Source organism: Apium graveolens, chromosome 2 (genome assembly GCF_009905375.1).
Source record: "Apium graveolens cultivar Ventura chromosome 2, ASM990537v1, whole genome shotgun sequence".
In the NCBI taxonomy this organism is placed as follows: Eukaryota; Viridiplantae; Streptophyta; class Magnoliopsida; order Apiales; family Apiaceae; genus Apium; species Apium graveolens.
Window position 1 is genome coordinate 227,577,347 of NC_133648.1, and position 14,837 is coordinate 227,592,183.

Genomic DNA, 14,837 nt, shown 5'->3' on the forward strand with positions numbered 1-14,837 from the left:
GTACACGTGTTCATAAAATTGTTAAAATTCAACATTTTGTTTTTAAGTTTTATCATTTTAATTTTATATTCACATATTTAAAATTATTGTATATTAAAATTTTAATATTTCTAAGAATTATTTTTTCAAAAATATTTATGAAATTTAATTGACCAGTAACTTGATTGGCTTGATTTTATAATACAAAATACAATAATCACTTATCACAATGATTTTATTAGAAATCCCAGCCTAAATATAAATATATATCCCGGGGCAAGCTGCTTGGCTTTTCACATTGCAATGGAAGGAAGAAAAGTAGTAGTAGTTTCAGCCCTTCAATTCGCTTGCACCGACGACTTGGATTCCAATGTTGCCACCGCCGAAAGGTCCCACTCCTTTATTTTAACCCCCACTCTTCTCAATATATACTTAGTTAAACTTCGAGCGAATTTTATAATGCACACACATGCACTCTAATTTTAACACAAAATCTAAATAATGCTCAGTTACTGAGCTTCGAATGCTATGCCATTTTTTGTTTTTCTGAATTTGATCATATCTTTATGCTGGTTAGGAGTTTGATTGCTTATTTTTTTTACTTGTTTGGTTTTATTAGGGTTTTCCATAGTTGTGTTAATTTGTTTTATCTGAATTGGGAAATATGGACTTGTTAAAACCTGCCTTTTGTGAAATTTGGGTCATAAGTATAATTCATGCTCTATACTCTTCGCCTCGCTAATCAAGAGTCAGTAAGTAGCAATGTCTTGTAGTCTTGCCACCTATTACTCAAAATTTTGAGAACAGGATTATCCCTCCACTGTCTTTTTTGTTAATTCTTCCATTCAGATTTTGGTTGAAAAGATTTTATGGTAATTGCTCACGTTTCAAGTAGCCTAGGCAATCTCGATCCAGCTTAGAACCGTTCACTTTTTAAAGATGGCTGGCAGGTTGTTGGAATTTTTCAGACTTATCTGGCTACAAATTCTGAAATGACATAAAATGTTGTTCCTAAAACATTAGGCAAAAAACAATGCAAGAGCTTTAAACTAAAGCATCGGAAATGTTTGTTAAACATGATAAGACCATCACATCCTAATTATTAAGTATTATGGAAAACTTCTAGGTGAGCTTTGGCAAATTATTGATATATTACTGAGAATGATTACGAAACTGAAGAACACCCACAATCCTTTATGATTTCATGCCGTTGTATAGAAATAAAATTAATATTAAAATTTCAATTGCACAGACTAGGTATTCAGTTGGGTAAAGTTTAGCACACTGGACAAGTATGATATAATTTCTGGTTTATCAAAAAAAATAATGTAGCAAATTCAGTGTGTTACTTTATGTTGTGAATTGGGTCTACCATTTCTTACGAGGCTTTTTTGTGCAGGCTAGTTAGAGCTGCTAGTAAAAAGGGTGCGAACATAATTCTTATTCAGGTTTGTACTTTTATTATTTTCGCACTATGTTCCATTCTTCCATTCAAGTTTGGCATGATACACTTTTTCTATGTTTTTTAGGATATTCTTAAGAAACACATACATTTATTTATGAACTGTATATATACTTCATATCATTGGTGATTAAGAACGAAAAGTTGATTATTAGAAACATAATGAGAAACTGAGCATGACACACTTTAGTCATTGTTTCTAGGTCATAGAGCAGCAGTGGCTGAAATTTGGCAGCCGACACACTATTTTCTGTCCTTACTGCCTATACTTCTTGAAAGTTTTCCTTTTCTGATGGACAAAGTGGTCCAACACAGGGATGCAAATATATTTTTTTCACTGGCAAGAAATTATAGAATTGTAATCACACCTTGACATAAACAAAAAATGGCATAACCCTATAATCCATCATGTTCTTGGATTTACATCAGTCAAGATCGAAGACTCTATTATAGTAAACGCAGATTAACCTGACACGTAATGGAAATTGATAAACCGAATACTATAAAGTGCAATAGCTGTTAGTTTCTGAGGCATGAGTTAAACTGATAACACCAGTTATGTGTAATGCAGGGCTATAAAGTGTTTAAATAGCCAATTTAAAACATCAAATATGATTTATATGAATTTAAGCATAGAGACTTAAATAAGAAGTGGGATGGAAGCACAAGCTGTTAGTTTCTGAATCATGAGTTAAAGTGACAACACCAATATTGTGTAATGCAGGTCTATGAAGTGTTGTAATTACCAACTTAAAACATCAAACTTAATTTGTAAGATTTTAGCATAGAGAATTAATTAATAAGTGGGATGGAGCACAATTGATGGGGAACATAACAAAATAAATAACCAAATGCATGTTAAACTTGTTAGTCTTCAATAATTCATTAATTCTAAATTGTGTCCTACATAAAAGAATAACCGAATCAAGCTCTCGTTACAGAAGTATAGAACCTTGAGGGGATGTTAATTTCTTATCATTGAATAGATCTGAACAGTAATTTAATGTGACTTCTGACAATTAAAAGCAGCGGTTGTTACATGTTCTGTTATGAAAGTTTCTTCTAGTAGCTACTGTATTATTTGAGGTTATGTCTTTTGCACTTTTTGGGTGTCTGTAGGAACTTTTTGAGGGTTATTACTTCTGTCAAGCACAAAGAGAAGATTTTTTCCAGCGAGCACATCCTTGCAAGGACCACCCAACAATTATAAGGTTTATATTGCTATTTGTAATTGTTTATCAAATTTCTTATGTTCAGATTGATGTGTGTACATAATATGTGATGCTATAAGTATTACTTTAATTTGTAAGAGAAGTCATTCCATATTTTACCTATGTCAACTTATATCTATTACTATTACTGATATATGGGCAGGATGCAGAGACTTGCAAAAGAATTGGGAGTTGTAATTCCTGTCAGCTTCTTTGAGGAGGCAAACAACGCACATTACAACTCAATAGCCATAATTGATGCTGATGGGTCCAACCTTGGATTATATAGAAAATCTCATATCCCAGATGGACCTGGTACCTATTGGAGTGGTTTCCCTTGGCTCTGATGTATGTTAATAATATAATCCGTCACTGCTAATAGTTTTTCTTTCAGGTTACCAGGAAAAGTTTTACTTCAATCCTGGTGATACTGGCTTTAAGGTTAGTCTCGGACTTATTTAGGCAACACATGCAGCTTTTTAAAGTCTTTGAGGTTTACTTATCTTCGAAACTCACATTTGACTTGATGATGTCTGTGAACAGGTATTTGAAACCAAATTTGCAAAAATTGGAGTAGGTATGATTTTTAGTAATATTCTTATCAATCTGGTTTTTTGGGGAAAGTGGGGAAAGGGATCATTTGTTTTATATGTGTGTTCTGTGGATAGCGTGGTTATTAGTTTTTCTCGGCCTATTTGAACTAGGGGATTGGTCCCATTTCTCAGATAAGTAATTTACAGAATACGAGATCAGGGTCTTACCCCTATTTCCTTATATCGGTCTCCCAACAGCTCTGTACTCGTAGATGGGTTAACATTATTTTATTAAATCTAAAGAAGCATTTCAGAACGGCTCTATAATCTTTACTTACAGCATACATGGGAGATTAGGGTTTTACCCCTTGTTTCCTTACATTGGTCTCTTCACAGCCCTACAATCTTTATGTAGATGGGTCAGCAGTATTTCACATCAAAAAAGGATTTCATAACATCACCGAATTAAGTCGAATGCAAAATAGTCTAATTAAGTGTTAGAATATCTGCTAGATTGCACGATTTTTCTTAGCGAACCTAGCAGTTCCTCATAAAATACTTTCCAATTTTATATTCTGGCAGTTTTGTTTACATCCAGAATAGTATATATACAAGCGAGTTTGGACTCATGTTCTATTTTTTTATTAGTATTTTGGTATATTATTTTCCATAAAATAAAGAGGAATCTTAAACTAAATACGGTACTCCACTTACTCTGTTAGCAATTTGCTGGGATCAATGGTTTCCAGAGGCAGCTCGAGCTATGGCCCTTCAAGGTGCAGAGGTTTTATTTTACCCCACTGCTATAGGTTCTGAACCTCAAGATCAAGGTCTTGATTCTCGGGATCATTGGAAGCGGGTGATGCAAGGGCATGCTGGAGCTAATGTGGTAATTTTTAGTCTTTAAAGAATTTTAAGTAGTTTTGCAAATTTTTATGAATTACTAGATTAGCTTCCTGGCGGATGCCCAGTAAATTATATTTCTTTTATTTAATAATAATGATGTGTGCTATATAATTCTTATATATATATGTGTGTGTGTGTGCGCGCGCGCTATATACTTCTTATATATATATAGACTAAGGTTTTATGGAGTCCTTTTTTGTGGCGTCCCGGAGTCCAACATCTTGACCCTCCGTTATAATCCAATCTAATAGTCCAAGTTTTATGCATTTTAATAATTTTAAAATAAATAATAAGCCCCAGGGTATAAACGTGTGTAGTGGTGTTGTATCACTAATGTTATGCAATGTGAACATGTATTATCTGCAACGTTAACATGTATTTGGTGTTCACCACTTAATTGTTAGACCTTTACTCCCCATATTTTGTAAATACATTATTTGCATGGCATACTACTATTTTAAGTTTTGTATTAAAATACATTCTATGTACTACACCTCTAGCCACCTACTATATTAAATTGATCTGCTTTACATGCTTATTTAATGTCATGGGACTATACTCTACATCAAATTGTCCTAGGAGATATTTAATTAAGTTTGATAATATTTGGCTTGCTACCAACAAATTTGATTAAATGTTACATTTGCTTCCGTTTCTTTATATTGTTTTCCCACGGAACGCTTACAATATATAGATTATAGAGACAGTAAGATGTCTTTCTGAGAGTTGAATTCTTTGCAATTCTCTTTACTTTGTTCAATTCTCATCTACGAAGTGTCTCATGAATTATAATTGCTAAGCGGTTCACGTTATATTTTATGTGAATTTATCCCATAGTAGCATGAATATGTAACATCATCAGGTACCTTTAGTGGCTTCTAACCGCATTGGAAAAGAGACGATTCAGACAGAGCATGGCAAGAGCGAGATTACTTTCTATGGGAACTCCTTCATTACAGGTATATCTAATTTTGATTCCTTGTTCACATGGCATAATAAAATATATTACATTATGATACCGGGACTTGGGTTCAGATGTCGGACAAGGGTGCAGATCCAAGAGTTAAATTCATAGTTTAAAAAAAATTAGGTTTCTTGGATATGGATCCATAATTGGAAACGGGTTTGGGAACTCGGCATGAAATCTTAACACAAGTAGAACATTATATATACTGATTTGTAATACTTCCATTGTAATGTGTCTACTATACACTACACAAATCATTTAAACTTGATCATGTACTTCAATACTTTTTTTCCCTATATTTTGTCTTCGAACTTTTTTGTTTTAATGAACCAGGACCTACTGGAGAAATTGTTGCAGAAGCTGATGACAAAGAAGAAGCTGTACTTGTAGCAGAGTTTGATCTGGATATTATTAAATTTAAGCGAAAAAGCTGGGGTGTATTTCGAGATCGGCGTCCAGATCTATACAAAGTGCTTTTGACGTTAGATGGAAGCAATCCTGCGGTGTGATATATCCTATGGTTTCCTTCATGTCAAGCACACTAGAAAAACTATTCAACAGCCATCTTGGTCATCAGCTCTTTCTGTCAGTTTGTAAGATACTGATTTCCGAAGGTAAGTTTAATCATGTCATAGATAAATCCATGCAAGACCTACAAATCTTAAACGTGAATTGCTCTTGTACGTAAACTATAACTCAGTAGGTCCCATGTAAAGGCAGACGTTTGAACAAGTTGAGGCTTGGATCATACAGACATGTATCCATGTCTTATCCTATTGGATCAACTAGGTCGGATTTGTCCCTGTATTCTAAATAATGATTTATGGCGGTTAGATAGTCTCAGTGCAGATTATGTCCTTAGTCCTGTTATCTAGAAATAATAATGCACAGGGGTAAGTATCATCGTATTCAGCATATATTTCTGCTTTTCATTTATTTGATATTTTGTAGCATATTTCTTTGATTACTCCTCTTTCATCTCTGAAGTTTTATATTCACAAATTAACCATCTCTCTACGTTTTTCTCTTCCATTATCGTGTTTTTACATTATCATCAAGATTTGTGTTTATTGCTTTGAGCAACCTTTTTTTTGGGGGGGGGGGTGGATGCACGTGCTCTACTCTCAAGGGACCACATCAAAATAATAAATCTAGGACGGGGGTCTAGGAACATTCTTCTTCTTCTTTCTGCACTTGTGTAGGAAAATCATTACTTAAGTATAACTCTTGCATGAATTTGTAGGTATCACTATTCCATTTGAAGCTTTTAAAATTTACCAAATAAATATACTTAAATTTAATATTTTATGCCTTCTGAAGCATTTTAAGTTGGATTAGATATGATGTAACTTCGCAATTGAAAAAGATATGTTGCACTATGCTTGAACTTCAATCGGAAAACTTATTCAGGTTCCAACATACCAACTAAATTGCAGTTTATCATGATAGCATAGTTGTAAAAACCTCCATTATTTGAAACTAGGATTTCTTATTATTACACCAGGAGGCTGATTTACAGTTGAGTTACTTGGCATCTGGTAGGCTTAGAAACTTGAATCCCTGATTATTACACTTGAATTCGTAATTTATTATACTCTGGTGATCCTGTTCACCTCCTTTCCTTTCTTAGCTGCTGAGGCCTGAGGGCAGTTAATGCTTCTTAAACCTCATGCAAAGGCACTGATAGCATTAGGTCCTCAACTATCGAAACTCATCCCTGCCTTAACTTTCATGGAGATCTTTCCACTTTACTTCACCCCTCACTGAAGTCACGGACAGAATTATAAATTTGAGCATTTTTATCTTCAGAATCTCCTTCATCTGCTTTCTCATCGTCTTCCTCGATTATGTCATCATCTGATTGAATATATTGCAGCTTTAAGCGTCCGTCTTGCCTGCATGCATGCAGGAATTCCTGAATTGGATTTTTCACCTCCTTGAGAATAAATCTTCCATTTTTCCTGTAAGACTTAAAGCAAACCCAAGGTTTTCCAGTTCTCCCTATACAAGAAATTGGTGGAGGGAATTCTTCTCCAGTTATTCTTGATCTCTTACCTGATAGGTACTCATTCGAGAAGTGTCTTGTAATACTGCTTCTTGGCTTACTATACTTCCAGCCACTATTGTTAACAAAATCTTCTGTGTTATCACAGCTTTCAAAACCAAGACCTTCTGTGCATATTGATAGTCTCTCTGAATTCATAGAAGAAAAGCTACCACTGTTTTTATTATGTTTTCTTTGGGTTGGTGTATAGTTTTCCTCATTCTTTTCTTCTGAGTGTGAATTAGAATCTATTGAGAAGGGCGATGAGGTAGTTGAGTGAGGAAGAGAAGGTGAGACATGCTCTGTGTTTTCCTGGAAATGCAGTTCTCCAAAGAAATCTGTGAAAGAAGAAACTTCAAGAGGTTGGAGGTGTTTCCGTGGTGTAAAAGATTGTAGGAGATTACTCGGGCTCTCAGGGGATGGCGTATCAAATATGTGTTGAAGGCTTCCACATGCTGCCATGGCTTGCCTCTATATATCCTTTTCTTGGATTGTAAAGTGGACAAGCAAAAACAGGAGTTAGTGAAGATATAGATAGATAACTATTCGAGAGAGAGAGAGAGAGATAAAAGGAGGTTACGGAGGAGAAAGACACGGGATTGGCATGAGACTGAGAGGATAGCTGGTAAAGTCAAGGGGAAGTTGCTATTTATTGGGTGTATTTTTTTTTATCATCTCTTGATCTTTGCTTTGGAGTGGAACACGGATGGGTGGTTTTTATGAGCTCCAACATCCATACGTGGACACAACAAGTCCTGTGTATTAAAAGCTACCATTTCTAATAAGATTCTTCTATTAAACTAACTTATAAATAGCAATTATAATTCATGACACAACAAGTCCTGTGTATTAAAAGCTACCATTTCTAATAACATTCTTTACCATGCGCTTATATTGTTTGTGCTCAACTTTACATTTCCCCCCTCGAATCAATAAATTAGTCTTGCCTAAACCAAGACAAACCAAACTATATGTAGTTGTTGATGTGTATTTTTAGACTACCCTTCGCAAGAAAGGGCAGTGACCCTAAATATCAATTTGGGGGTGAAAAATGATTTAATGTCACTTCTGGATATAATAACCTAAAATATCACTTCACCACATTATTTCGTTTCACGTTTTGTCGTAAGGATAGGTCGTCTAGCATTATGAGTTTTGCTATTTTTTTCCACCCAAGGCTAGATGAACCTCCATTTTAGTTATGTCGTTATTTTAGTTATGTCGTTTTTTTCTTTTTCTTTTTCTTTTTCTCATGTTGAACGTAACTTTGAATAATGTTTAGCATCATTTGATTTTTTTTGTTAAACTGGCTTCTTTTATTCAATTTTTAATATTTTAAAATTTAAATGGGAATTTTTGAACCTGAAATATTATAAAATGTTAAATTAGGCCAAGATTTAAAGAGAGTTTGGGCTTCTAGGGTTTAGGGTTTGGGCTTTTTAGGCGCTAAAACCTAAACACTAAATCAGTGTATATTTTATTAATTTTTTTTTCTAATAATTCTAAAATTTGAAAGGTGATTAGTAAATCCTAAAATATTAAAAATTGTTAAATTAAATATTTATTTCATTCAATTTTTTAATATTTCTAGAACTTAAAAGAGAATTATTGATCTAAAAAAATAAAAAATTATTAAACTATGGTACATCATTAAATTTAAAAATATTAACTTAAATATGACTATTAAAAACATAATATTAATTAGTTTTTTCGACACCAAAACGACAACAATAAAAGGCTAAAAAAACAAAAAAAACAAACAATCAACTACACTACATAGTATAGTGTGTTATATATAATAAATAAAAAAAATAAAAGGTACAAACCGCTATACGAAATAGAGTTTTGACCTTTTTTCCAAACGCTACACGACGATAGCATGTCTTTAAGTGATATTTTGGGTCTTAATTTTTAAAAGTGATTTTTAGCCATTTTTTTTACTGAAATGGTGACATTTTGGTCAATTTTTTCGCAGGGAAAAACTAATATCAATACCAATCTCAAGTCTCTTATTTCTCACAATTCAGAAGTGTGAAAATAAATTTTGTGGACATGATTATCAACTAAATTAATCTAATAAAGAAATAAAAATTATATAATATACATGAGAAAAAAAATCCAAGAATTAGGATTTTTTAATAACTATCATAAATGTCTAATTTGTATTTCTTATTTTGCTAAAAATAATCCTTCTTATGATTATAAAATATTTTCCAAAGATAGATTATAGTGTCTACACCTATTCCAAAAAACCTCTCCTATGGTCAAATCAAATACAAATATAGAATATTAAAAGTCAAGAATTATATGTTTCACAATTCTCATATTAATCTCCCCATCCAATATTTAAATTGTGTGTATCATATCATGTACTATAATTAAAACTCCTCTACCGATTCGCTATAACTCTTATAGATACAATTAAAATTTCAATACTTCTTTAATTGTGTTAATTCCTCAATGACAAATTAAAAATTATAAGAAAATTACAATATAACTAAACAAATAAAACAAGCAAAAAATTACTATCCAACTCCTGAATTAAAAGATTAGTTAATCATAATAAAATAAACAAGATATAAATTTAGATTGCAAAATATGAGTTTAAGAATTAAAGTACAAAAAATATAACTTAGATTTTTTTTTTTAAATTTGGACGAATCCTTTACTTCTTCTTCTAACCCCCTCACAGTGCTTCTTTTCCTTCTCACATGGCTATCTAACTATTATGTTGTCTAAAACCTAATATGTAAAAGAGTGTGAGTACTTTTATCAAAACAAATTGGATTATGATGTAAAATTCGTAAGCTATATTCCAGGGATGCTTTTATAGAAATATTGATGTTGAAGCACTTATAAACTATTTTGAAACAAAGAAACAAACTTACACTAAAAAGAAACATCATACATCAAGGTCTCCAACAAGATAGAAGGAGAAGACAAGAATATGTTTTGACAATCTGGCAAACAAGGGAACCTAGCTGCTAAATGTGCTACTTTATTTGCCTGTCTTTTAACAAAAGAGATTGAAAGATCGCCCCTAGATTTAAAGTAAGCTCGACAATCCTCAAACAAATGACCCACTTCAAGAAAATTCTCGCTACCATTCTGAATAGCCTTCACAGAGACAAGAGAATCAGATTCTACCTCAACGTTCCTGTAATTCATATCCACAATCCACTTAAGCCCTTCTAAAATAGCAGTTGCCTTTGCCTCCAGGACATTCCCAGAACGAGCAATACACTTAACCTTTCCTGCAACAAACTGACCCATATGATCACGTAATATAAGCCCAATCGAAAAATCTGCAGCATTGACATGAACAGAAGCATCGACATTAAGTTTCAGGCGACCCACATCTGGAGGTTTCCACTTCTGTGGATAGTGACAGTCACTAGCAGACCCCATCTCCTGTCTACCCCTCCTATTGTTCATAGCGGTACTCCATTATGTAAAAAAATTATTGCTCCAATCCATAGCCAAAGCATGCCCAACGACCTTCTGCTCCCAGACCTTTTTATTACGGAAAAACCACACACCCCACATGACTTTAGCAATCCTCACCACCTCATCAATAGCAGCAGTATTAATTTTTTGAAGCAGCCAATCTGAAACATCTTCCACATTAGACATAACATACACCATACCAGTGTAATGCCAACATTGACGAGCAAACACGCAATCAAAAAATACATGACCCAGGTGCTCTATATCAATATCACACATCGGGCAGATAATAGGGACAACAACCCCTTTTAACCTTAAACGATTTCGAACTGGGACGTTATTGCGACAAAACCTCCACAGAAAAACCTTAACCTTATGTGGTAACGAAATTCTCCATAACTTACACCACCCTGTGGACTGAGTAACTCGTTGCACACCAACATTCTTACTATGCCAGAGGTGATATCCTGTTTTGACATTATATTTACCATTAGACGTTTTACACCATGCCAACCTGTCACCAACATCTAATTGAGGAATCTGCAATGCCAGGATATGTTCAGCATCTTCATTACTAAAACTTGCTCGAATCTTCAAACTATCCCAAGTCTTTGTTCCCGGAACAAAAAGAGTCGAAACCGTAGCATTTCCCATATTGTTCACGATATTAGAATCAACACAGAAACTTGGTTTTTGCTTAAGCCAAGGATCCGAGTTTGCTTGAATCGATTTACCATCCCCCAGAATCCACCTGAAACCCTCTTTAAGCTCATCTTTAGCTGTCAGAATGCCTGACCAGATAAAACTCGCCCCAGAAACTCCACCTGCATTGAGCAAACTTGAATTTGGATAGTACCTGCATTGAGCAAACTCCCCCAGAATCATTGCTTTGATTGGAAAGTTGTGCTGGAATTTTTTGACTAATCCAAATTCACTGGTTGCTAGAGCACTTATAAACTATTGATAATTTTGTTATTTTCATATGGATCATAAGATTGACCAATTCAGATATTTGAAATTTGAATTAGGGCCCTAATGATGATATATGCGCGTGCAATCTAAGAAATTTGAATTTCATTATAATTTAAACCCTATTATATCTAAAGTTGAGATTTTTTATTTCCTGTCATAAATCATTTAATTCTAATTAGTAGATCCTATAATATCATTAATATGAAAATATAAACCTTAAATATACATGGAGTACTCCAATAAAAACTCCCTTATAATGAAAAGTAGAAAATAAAATAAAAAAAATTATAAATCGTAGAAACATATCACATATGAGTTTGTATCGTTGGGAGATAGAGAAAAATACATGAAGCCAGATTTTTTTTAAAACTTATCATTTGATGGAAAAAATCATATTTAAAATGAAGGGGAAAAGCTGAGATATTATTAATCATGTAAATATAAGACCGCACTTCGTCGAGAATTTATTAAAATGAGAACCGTAAGAACCGGTAATTACTATAGTAGAAACTAATGATTTTTCGAAAAGTTGAAATTTCGAAATTAATAAATTGCTGATTTCATGTAAAACAATAATTTTAAATTTTGTAATATAGCCAACTTTAACTATAAAAATTAGAGATTCTCATTTTATGAAATTCTCACTTAATCAAAAACCTATATATATATAATATCTTGCAGGTCGCAAGTAAGTTCGGTCTAAGAAGGATAATGATACGTACACATTTTCCTTACTCAGCAAAATCCCAATACTACTATCAGTTTTGTTCGGGAAAGATCTCGATGTAAACAATCATCGGTTTCAACAAATTTTAGTCGATCCATCTATCATTTTCTATTTGTATACGAAGAGAGTGAGATGTGTAGTTTTTCAGACCTGCAGACACTCAAACAACTTTGATGAACATATTTCATTGCCTCAACAATTTTGTTGGTGCAGACTCTAGAGCTTTGCAGAACATATTATTGTAATTAATACAATGCATATGAGGGCGAACACAACGACATGCACGTGATATATGTTATGCCCAAAAATTGGTATAAACAATATTCAGATTAAGATTGATAAAATAGACAAAATCGAAGGAGAAACGCCTAAATCTAGGAAAATATAAGATTGACTTTCCATAAAAAAGAAGCTGCGCCCTAAGAACGCGCCCCATTGATTTAATAGCTGATTGACGGTTGTGGTTATCATGCCTTAAAGGCGCGCCCTCCAACAGGTGGAGGAGGCGCGCCCAATTATTGAGAAGGAGGAGATAATTTTCTTAATTGAAACCTGTAGTGTAGTGAGCCTTAGGGCGCGCCTTGAGCAAGGAAGGCTCTTTGGACGGGTTGTTTGGACATGATTGCTTTGACAGACTTGCTTGGTTTGGACAGAATTTGAGCGAGCCTTAACGATGAATAGTTTAGGACGAGTTAGGGCGAGCCCAAACCTTGGACGAGTTAGGGCTAGCCCAAACGTTGGAGGAGTTAGGGCTAGCCCAAACCTTGGACGAGTTAGGGCGAGCCCAAACGTTGGACGAGTTAGGGCTAGCCCAAACCTTGGAAGAGTTAGGGCTAGCCCAAACCTTGGACGAGTTAGGGCGAGCCCAGACCTTAGACGAGTTAGGGCGAACCCAAACCTTGGACGACCCAAACCTTGGACGAGTTAGGGCTAACCCAAACCTTGGACGAGTTAGGGCGCACCCAAACCTTGGACAGCTTGGCGAGCCAAAACCTTTGAACGGGTCAGGGCAAGCCCTTTTTATTGGAAGAGTTAGGGCGAGCCCTAAATATTTGATTGACAGATTCCTTAGACGGATCCTCGGACATGATTACTTTGACGGATTCATACATTGGCTTTACTTGGACAGAGTTAAGGCGAACCCTAACGTTGAATAATTTAGGGCGCGCCCTATAATGTAGGATGACAAAAGAAGAGATCAAAGGCTGATGATACAAGGCGGCGCCAACGTACAGAAATGTTTGGGCGCACCCTTAACTTCCACTTGGCACATAATACAACTTTGACATGCTACTTGGACGAATTTTTTGGAAGATTCAAGGAAGATGGAGATTATTATTACTAACCTATTTGATGCAGGTAATCTATTGAAGAACTCCTTCCTGTAGCATATCTACAGGAAAGGCGGTGTCCGTGGTCAGAGACCTCCAGGGGTATGCCTGGACTGAAGGCCTCCTCCTGTAGTCAATGAGTGTCCTCATTGGGGATTTGTGGTGAAATCTGGTATGTGCTTTGGGAGCTCTGTCTCTGTAGTCAACGGGTGTCCTCGTTGGGAGACTTTGGAGTATCCTGCACTTTGCACCTAAAAGCTTGGGATCACTTGTCCTATAATCTGGTAGGGGCTCCTTATCGGGGGACAAGGATGCGTCCAACATTTGGGGTTAACCACGGCTATACCTGCGTCCACGGACTAGAGAAACAGCTGGTAGCGGAGGGTTATCCTTGGCCAGGGAGATGCCTCATCCGTGAAGTCTCGAAGCCGCGGACGAGCCTTGGGCCTGTGTGGTTGGGCCTCATCGGCAGACATTCCTAAAGCTAGTAGAAGACGGTTTCCAGTGGGTTTCCCATTGGGCCTCGGGATGAGAAATCTAAGCCCATTAGGTTTCTTGTTCCCCAAGAACTACGTGGGCTTGATCCCCTATAAATAGGGGTACGTAGGCACATTGTAGAGGGTCAGAAGCGAGAGCGCAAAGGAGCCACCACTAACCCTAAGCAATCTCAGCCCCCAATAATCATCACTACCAAACACTGTTCATCTTTTCCGATGAATACTGTTCATCGGATTCATCAGTTAATGTTCACTTTTCCGGTGAAGAAATGCCATCACAGATCTTGTTTTCGGCCGCTAACCTCAAGTTTTGTTGTTCCCAAATTCCTCCATCAACAAATTGGCGCTAGAAGGAGGGGTAATCAAGATCTATATCTGGGAGGAAGGATGTCTCAATATCGCGATGGAAGTTTTTACGATGGAAGTTCTGAAGAAGATTCTGATCATGGCTATGAATATGAACCCTACGTTCCGCCAATGACTGACCGTCCCACACCGGACGTTGGAGGACAGCCACCTGTGCTCATCAGCAACGCCGACTTGTTGGAACAACTGTATCGCATGGGCGATGCTTTGAATGGCTTCGATTCAAGGTTGAGCACCGTGGAACGACGCAAGGGCAGGAGGGGTCTTCGCCACAACCGAGCGGCTCAGGCACCTGGAAGAGCACCCATGACAGATAGGGATGTCTCGGCCGGCCATGGCCACACTGAAAGAGGGCGTGTGCCGATAACCCCGCGACGCCTGGACTATTCTAATGA

General features: G+C 35.7%; 2 protein-coding genes across 2 annotated transcripts; one reads left to right on the top strand and one right to left on the bottom strand.

Annotated features, from left to right (window-relative positions):
- The first annotated feature begins 231 nt into the window (after positions 1-231).
- LOC141708138 (N-carbamoylputrescine amidase) lies at positions 232-5,919 on the top strand. The gene is made up of 9 exons (XM_074511618.1): positions 232-368; positions 1,379-1,427; positions 2,561-2,652; positions 2,816-2,967; positions 3,047-3,093; positions 3,196-3,229; positions 3,908-4,074; positions 4,954-5,050; positions 5,392-5,919. The coding sequence occupies exons 1-9, from the start codon at positions 283-285 to the stop codon at positions 5,565-5,567; spliced, it is 900 nt and encodes a 299-aa protein (XP_074367719.1). The 5' UTR covers positions 232-282; the 3' UTR covers positions 5,568-5,919.
- Positions 5,920-9,991: 4,072 nt separating this feature from the next.
- LOC141697194 (uncharacterized) lies at positions 9,992-10,537 on the bottom strand. The gene has a single exon (XM_074501476.1). It carries the CDS (start codon positions 10,535-10,537, stop codon positions 9,992-9,994), a length of 546 nt encoding a protein of 181 aa, XP_074357577.1.
- Between the last annotated feature and the right edge of the window lie 4,300 nt (positions 10,538-14,837).